Source organism: Peromyscus maniculatus, chromosome 22, assembly GCF_049852395.1.
Source record: "Peromyscus maniculatus bairdii isolate BWxNUB_F1_BW_parent chromosome 22, HU_Pman_BW_mat_3.1, whole genome shotgun sequence".
NCBI lineage: Eukaryota > Metazoa > Chordata > Mammalia > Rodentia > Cricetidae > Peromyscus > Peromyscus maniculatus.
The window spans coordinates 9,311,750-9,319,579 of NC_134873.1; the positions used below are offsets into that span (position 1 = coordinate 9,311,750).

A 7,830-nucleotide genomic window follows, 5' to 3' on the forward strand; every position below is an offset into this window, starting at 1 on the left:
GCACTAGGGCTCCAAGGGAGAATCCCAAAGCGGTCTGGAACAAGCTCTGATGCCCAGGAGGCTAAAGCCCCGGGATCCCGAGAGGCGCCTCCCCAGTCTGTGTGTACACTGGGGTTCTAAGGGGTGCCTCGGGGGGCCTCTGGAACGAGATGGAGCTCCCAGGGTGCTGAAGCCCTTGGGTCCTGAGTGGTGCCCCAGGGGTGCACTGGGGTCCTAAGGGGTGTCCCGGGGTTCCTGGGCCAGGCTGTATCCCCCAGGATGCCGTGGCGGCCCCAGGGTGGTGCAGATGCACTACGCTGGGAAAGGTTTCTCCGGGTGGAGTGGGTGTTCCTGGGGTGCTAGGATGCACCCCCAAAGGGTTCTCTGCACCAGACCGGGGGTCGCGGTGGGGGAGGGGCGCGTGGGGTCGCGGTGGGGGGAAGGGCGCCCCGACATGGCGGCGGGGGAAGGGGCGCGGGGGGGGGGGTCGCGGTGGCGCGGAGGGGGAGGGGGAGCCCATCCGGCCGTGCGCGCGCTCATCGGGCGCGCGCCGGGCCGTGCGCGCGCGCAGGGCCGGCCGCAGCGCCGCTCAGGGCAGCGGGAGGCCGGTCCCGGGCGGCGGCTTCTCACCTGATTGTCCATGGCTGGAGCCCGCCCCGCCCCCAGGCCCGCGTCGCTCCCGCCGCCGCCGCTCAGCGCCGCCCCGCCGCCCTCATTGTCTGTCGGGCGCCGCCGCCGCCGCCGCCGCCGCCGCCGCCGCTCCGGGCCGCCCGCCCGCCAGCCGCGCTGAACCGGAAACCGCCGCCAGCCCGGGCCGCTCAGCGACCGGGGTCCCCCAGCCGCCGACTCGGGCCCGGCCTCGCCAACAGACAAGCCGCCAAGCCTATGGGAGGGCCGGAGGGCCGCGCGCGGGGCGGGACTTCCGGGCTGGTGGGGGCCCGCCGGGCTGCAGTCGGAGCGACGAAGCCGTCAGCCAATAGGAAGCAGGCGCCGTAGGGGGCGGGCGGAGGGAGGGAGGGAGGCGCGAGGCGAGCGCGGCCGAGCGGCGCGAGGTGTGCGCCGCACGTGGAGGGGGCGGGCCAGGCCGCGGTGTGACGCCTGCGTGCTGGGGCCTCAGAAAAGTGGCACCGGGGCTTCGGGTTCGAGCCCTGCGGAGGGAGGGAGCGCCGACGACGTCTGTCCGTGCTGTGTGACGCGGCGGGCCGTTAGATGACTGGTCCGCATGGTGGAAAGCCAGTGGGTTCAGCCGTCTTCTCCCTCCCGAACCTCCGTCTGCGCCCCTGGGAAATCGGGACAGTGCGGGTTCCCTCGCAGCCGAGGCACAGCACTTCCGCGCCCTCTTATGGCCGTCTCGGGCACTGCACACAGGTGCAGCCGCTTGCGCACAGACACACACAGGATTTTTTAAAAGAATGTAAATCTGGGCTGGGGATTTAGCTCAGTGGTAGAGCGCTTGCCTAGCAAGCGCAAGGCTCTGGGTTCGGTCCTCAGCTCCAAAAAAAAGAAGTGTAAATCTTTAAAAAACAAAAACCCACATACAGGAATTATCCAGGGTGGTTCTTGCTGTGGTTGTAGCAGTGCACATTTGAAGTGGTGCCGTTCTAAATGATCAACTGTCTCAGCACCAGGGACAGGAGGAGTCAGCAGTCTACTGCAGACCACAGCTGTTTGGGGTGGGTTGGTTGGTTGGTTTGTTGCTGCTGCTGGTGATGGTGTAGTTGGTTGGTTTGGTTTTTTTGAAACACGGTTTCACTGGATATCCCTGGCTGTTCTATAACTCTCTAGAATGGGCTGGCCTCGAACTCACAGAGATCCACCTGCCTCTGCCTCCTGAGTGCTGGGATTAAAGGCATGCGCCACAGCCACCGCCGCCACCGCCACTGCCGCCGCCGCCGCCGCCGCCACCACCACCACCGGCGACTATGGCTGTGTGAATATCCTGCCACACCAGGGTCCCCACCTTCCAGCTACAGTCACAGCCCTGTTTTCACTTTTTATTTGGAGGGCGGGAGTGGGGCTTGTTAGCCTAGAATGCCGAAGCCCTGGGTCCTGCCCCCACACCCCATAGACCAGGAACAGTGGCACACGCCTGTTATCCTGGCACTGGGGAGGTGGGAACAGCAAGGCTGTGGGCGCAGGATGGTGGTGAGGAGGCCCTGAAGACGACTGAGGCTCACTCACCCTTCAGAGAGACTAGCTCGAGGCCAGGAACATAACTGAGGAAGGACAGCCATGCTCTAAAGGACGGAGCTGGCAGGGAATGGCTTCTGGGAGAGATGAGCCGAGGACCCCGATCTGACCCTCCAGGACCCACGTGGCGGTGGAGGGACTCAAACTCCTCAAAGCTATCCTCTGGCTTCCACATGTGCCATGACAGGCACACCACACACCCAAGAAAAAGAAAAAAGTTTTCAAGATGGAATGGGAAGTGACCCCGTGTTGATGGTGAATGGCTACACAAATGTTTCAAGTGTAGCATGAAAGAAAAGCGTATACTAGGATATCTGCCGACAAGTGGAAGGACATCCAGACGCCCGCTCCGATGTCACCACACTCTGTGGCGTGAACCAGACACAGAAGCATACACACTGCAGGACCCCACTCCCAGGAGGTCCCTGGAGTGGGGACCCCAGATCCAAAGACAGAAAGTGGGGAGAAATAGAGTTGGTGTGGATTGGGGGCAGAGCCAGAAACACGCATGCAATCAGCCCTCAGGAGTCTAAGGCAAGGCAGTCTCAGGTCCAGCCTGAGCTACAAAGTGAGACCACAACGAAACACCAACCTTCGAAGATGATGCCTAAGTCCTTGCTTACACTACTTCAAGGCACAAGATCAGCTCATGCGGTGAATGAGCTCTTCAGACAGAGAAAACCTAACCCAAGTAATAAACATAGAAAAGTAATGCAGGACATGGGGACCATCATTGAAATCGCTAATGAGTAACTGTTTATTTACTTACCTATGTAGTTATTTGGGTTTTTTCAACTTTTGCGTTTTCTTTTGTTTGAGACAGATTTCACCATGTAGCTCTCGCTAGACTGGAACTCTTCTGTAGACCAGGCTGGCCTCGAACGCACAGAGATCCTCCTGCCTCTGCCTCCCGAGTGCTGTGATTAAAGACGTGTGCCACCATGCCTGTGTTATTTTGGAGTTTTGACTCAGTCTCACGCTCAGTACCCCAGCTTGACTTCAAATTCATAGCCATCTTCTTGCCTCTGCATCAAAGGTACTGAGAGGACAGCCATCATGCCTGGTTCTGAACAACTACTTATATTCTATGGTGAATGCCTGCAAGTTGGTCCGCACACCGTGTCCGTGGAGGCCCGGAGAGTGTTGCATTAGGCTACACACCTTCCCGTCCCTGAACAGGAGTGGAAGCCTCCCCACCTCTGGAGACAATTGACTTGAGAGGGTTTCTATTGCAGTGCGTTCCCAGTGTGCCGGGGATGAAGACTAGAAGGGCCCGTCTGCCCTGAACTGGTTTGGGGTGCATGCACAGTGAGGTAAAACTGTGTCCTCCAGCAGTCTTCTGGGAGAAGACCTTATTACCTATTTACCATTGTATGCCTGTGCATAATGCATAATTGCATTATGGGAATAGACATGGACAGCAGAGAAATGCTATGTGACCTAATCTACCAATCAGAATAGAGAACCAGGCCCTGGGAAGATGGTTCAGCCATTAACAACACACCCTATTCTTGCAGAGGGCCAGGGTTTGGTTCCTAGCCCTGCCTCAGGTGGCTTACATCCACATGTAACCCCAGCTCCAGGGGATCTGTATTGGCTACTTTTCTGTCACTGTGATAAAACACCATGACCAGGACAATTCAAAGAAGGAAATGTTTTATTGGACTTGCAGTTTCAGAGGATCAGAGTTCATCAGAGCAGAGCAAAGACATGGAGGCAGGAACAGCCAAAAGCTCATGTCTGGATCCACAGGTAGGAAATAGAGAGTGAAATTTGAATTACAGGAATCTTTTGAACCCTCAAAGCTCAATCCCTGAGTGACAAACTTCTTCCAAGCAGACCATACCTCCTAATCCTTACCAAACAGTTCCACCAAGTGGGGACCAAGTATTCAAACCAGTGAGCCTCTTGGAAACGTTCTTAGTCAAACCACCACAGGATCTGATGCCCTCCCTGGCTTCCACAGACACTTGTGTGTACGTGGGGTACACACACACACACACACACACACACACACCAGATAAATAAATAAACCAGGCATGGTGGCACATGATGATCCCAGCACTTGGGAGGAGAGGCAGGCAGATCTCTGAATTCAAGGCCAGCCTGGTCTACAGAGCAAGTTTCAGGACACAGAGAAACCTTATCTTGAGGAACCAAACCAAACCAAACAAACAAAAAAGATAAATAAATCACTCTTTTTGGTTTGTTTGTTTGTTTGTTTCGAGACAAACATATTTTAAAAATGGCGGGAAGAGGCGGGAGGTGGGGGGGGCGCGGTTAGTGGTGCACGCCCTTAATCCCAGCACTCCGGAGGCAGAGCCAGGCGGATCTCTGTGAGTTCGAGGCCAGCCTGGTCTACAGAGCAAGATCCAGAACAGGCACCAAAACTACGCAGAGAAGCCCTGCCTGGAAAAACCAAGGGGGAGTGGGGGGAACGGCGGGAAGGAGTCACCATACAACAGGGCCACATGGGAGGCTTATTGAGGGGAGGGGAGAGAAGGGGCAGAGACCGGTCCCTGGGGACAAGAACGAAGAAAGAGAAAGATGAGAGCCAGGCAGGGCCCTCCTTTCATGAGGGAACACAGCAAACGCGCACAGGAGATGCTCTTAGTGGCTGCGGCTGTGGATGTATCCTGTCAGGACCCTAAATTCAGACCAGTACAGATGACTGAATGCTAGCAGGTAACCCTAGTTGTCCTGGCACTGGCTCTGTAGACCAGGCTAGCCTCAAACTCCCAGATGTCTGCCAACTTTTGCCTCCCGAGTGCTGGGATTAAAGGTGTGCGCCACCACTGCCCAGCAAATAACTGTTTTTATGAGACAGGGTTTCACTGTGTAGCCCGGGCTGGCCTGGAGCTCATAGAGGTCTACCTGTTTCTTCCTCCAAGTACTGCGATCAGAGAAGCCCATAACCATGCCAGGCCCAAGGAAACAGACCTCCTATATTAAAACTAAGATTTGGCCCGGGTGGTGGCGCCCGCCTTTGATCCCCGCACTCAAGAGGCAGAGGCAGGAGGATCTTCGAGATCAGGAGTTGAAGGTCGTCCTCAGCTACGTAGAGAGTTTAGAGCCAGCCTGGGCTACACGAAGCCCTGTCTCAAGCAGAAAGAAGGAAGAAAAGAAAAATAAGAGTGGGGGAGGGAGGAGGAAAGAGAAGGGGGAGAGAGGACAAATGGCAGTCTGCGGATTTGGTGCACCATAGCCAGTCCTGTGGGTAGCTCTGCCACCCTCTTGTCACGTGATCCACCAGCTCCAGTTGAACACCAACCTGCAGACATGCTAACGCCTGCTTTGTGCCTGTGGCTACCGCCCTCTGCTGGCCGTCTTGGTTTGCACCCCAGAGCCTGACTCGACACTTCATTTTTTCATTTGACCTTGTAGACGGCCCAGGCTTCTGGAGAGTTTTTGAGACCCCGCTTTCTGGCCTCAAGTGTGTTCTTGTGCCTCTCGGTTTTTCAGACTGTCACAAATGCCCACAGGGCCCCTGGATGCTCAGAGAAATGTGAGCGAGCTGGAGTAGAGCCCAATGACCCACGGTTAGAGTCCTGGGCCAGATTAAGCCCGATGCCAAGCAGGCTGGGAACATTCCCCTGCAATGGGAGCCATATGAAAAAAAGACAAAGATACTTAATTTTTAAAAAGCTGAGTACAGTGAGTAACGCCTATTTATCCAGTACTCCAAAGGTTAAGGCAGGAGGATTGCTGTAAATTTGAGGCCAGCCTGGGCTATATGGTGAGTTCTAGGCCAGCCTGGACTATGTGATCCTGACTCTAAAAAAAAAGAAATGTCCTCATGACGCCTCCTGGGACCACAGTTGATTTCACGGCGGAGACACGGAGAAGAAAGAAACACGCAGAACTGTCAGCAGAGGCATTCCTCTCATTCATCCCCCTGCCTCAGAGGCTCTTAGAGTGAGATTCTTAACTTTCTAGCATCAAATACTCCATCTTTCCCTCAGGCGCAACACTTTTGCTGATAATATAACAGGTTCACACCAGGCGATGGTGGCGCACGCCTTTAACCCCAGCACTCAGGAGGCCCAGCCTGGGCTACACAGAGAAACTCTTGAAAAAACAAGAGAGGGAGAGGGAGAGAAAGAGAGAGAGAGAGAGAGAGAGAGAGAGAGAGAGAGAGAGAGAGAGAGATATCACAGGAGGTTCACAGAACTATCTCCATCTCTCAAGACTGGAATTCATCCTGGGGACACACCTGAAGAACAACTGGGTTTGAAAACAGAGGGGACCTAGAAGCAGAGGCCCTGGTTCCATCCCACTCAAGAGTCCCAAGACCTTTTGGGAAGGAGAGCTCTAACATGAAGTCCAGGCTGTGTGTTCTTGGGCCTGTGAGGCACATCTGTAATAGAAAAGTATCCTCGCGTGTCTGAAGTGCTCTTCGGCACAGGGTTAGGGGTCATGCCCAAACACTCATTGGTGGCAGATGTCAAATGACCCACAGGTGCAGGAATCCCATCCACTCTGAGTAGCCAGACAGCTAAGCATGTTTGCCCCCTCAGTAACCAGAAGGCAGAGGCCAGGAAGGTCTGGGACAGCCTGAGCTAAACAGAAAATCCCTGTCTGCAAACTCAAAACAGAGGCACCTTGTTGTTATTAGGATTTTACTCTTTTGGGGGGCTCACCACCCAGCTCCCGAATAATTCACACACAGAGGCTTTTTCTTACTTACGAGTGCCCGGCCTTAGCTTGGCTTAGTTTCTAGCCAGCTTTCCTTAACGTATCCTGTCTACCGGGGCCTTTCTCGTTCTCTTACTTCTGTATCTTACTCTTACTCCGAGGCTTCCTGTGAGTGTCGCTGGGGGCTGTGGTCCTGCAGTCCTCCTCCTCCTCTGGCTGCTCGATCTCGCCTCTCAGTTTTCATATCCATCCCTGCCTCTCCTTTCTCCTGCCTTGCTATTGGCCAGTTCTTCATCAGAGCATCAGGTGTTTTAGACAGGCACAGTAACACAGCTTCACAGAGTTAAGCAAATGCAACATAAACAAAAGCAACAGGCCTTAAAATAGTCTACTACAGCACCTGCTGCCAGGGGTCCTTCTTCCTGGATGAGCTGTGGAAACACTTGCCCTGCTGCTTCAGACACACACACACACACACACACACACACACACACACACACACACAAGCAGCACCGGCTAGCCTGTCTCTCTTCCCAGGTTGTCCTGTGAAGCCAAGGGACTGATGGAGAGCACTCCCACCTCACCACCCACGAGGGATGCCTTTCCACCAGCGTGAGACCCCTAAGCAGCACTTTCAATCACTCCGTTTTTGCATCTGTACCATTGTCGGTGAGCACCCATGCGGTTACTGTCTGTCACCGCTACATATGGGGCTAGGAGACTCTCTATGTCTGCTGTCTGAGAGAGAGGATGGCATCCTATAGGTAGGAGTGAACTGAAAATAAAATCTGGAGAGTTCATTTGTGATTTTTATTTTATTTTATTTTATGTATGCCAACATTTGCCTGAACGTGTGTCTGCACACCATGTCTGTGCAGTACCCGTAGAGGCCAGGAGAGGGCGTCAGATCTCCTGGGAATGGAGTTACAGACGGGTTCTGGGACTCAAACTCAGGTCCTCTGCAAGAGCAGCCAGTGCTCTTAATTGCTGAGCCAATGCCTCCAGCCGCTTATTTATTTACATCTT

The 7,830-nt window shown here is 54.8% G+C and overlaps 1 protein-coding gene across 2 annotated transcripts in view; it reads right to left on the minus strand.

Annotated features, from left to right (window-relative positions):
- Positions 1 to 762, minus strand: part of Mllt1 (MLLT1 super elongation complex subunit) — a 42,008-nt gene extending 41,246 nt beyond the window's left edge. Inside the window, exon 1 of one of the 2 annotated variants that reach the window (XM_076559803.1) lies at positions 610 to 762. In XM_076559803.1, coding sequence (XP_076415918.1) covers positions 610 to 621 — 12 coding nt within the window. In that variant the 5' untranslated portion in view covers positions 622 to 762. The remainder of the gene's footprint in view (positions 1 to 609) is intronic. The other variant, XM_076559802.1, reaches the window with a different exon arrangement.
- Positions 763 to 7,830: the final 7,068 nt, after the last annotated feature.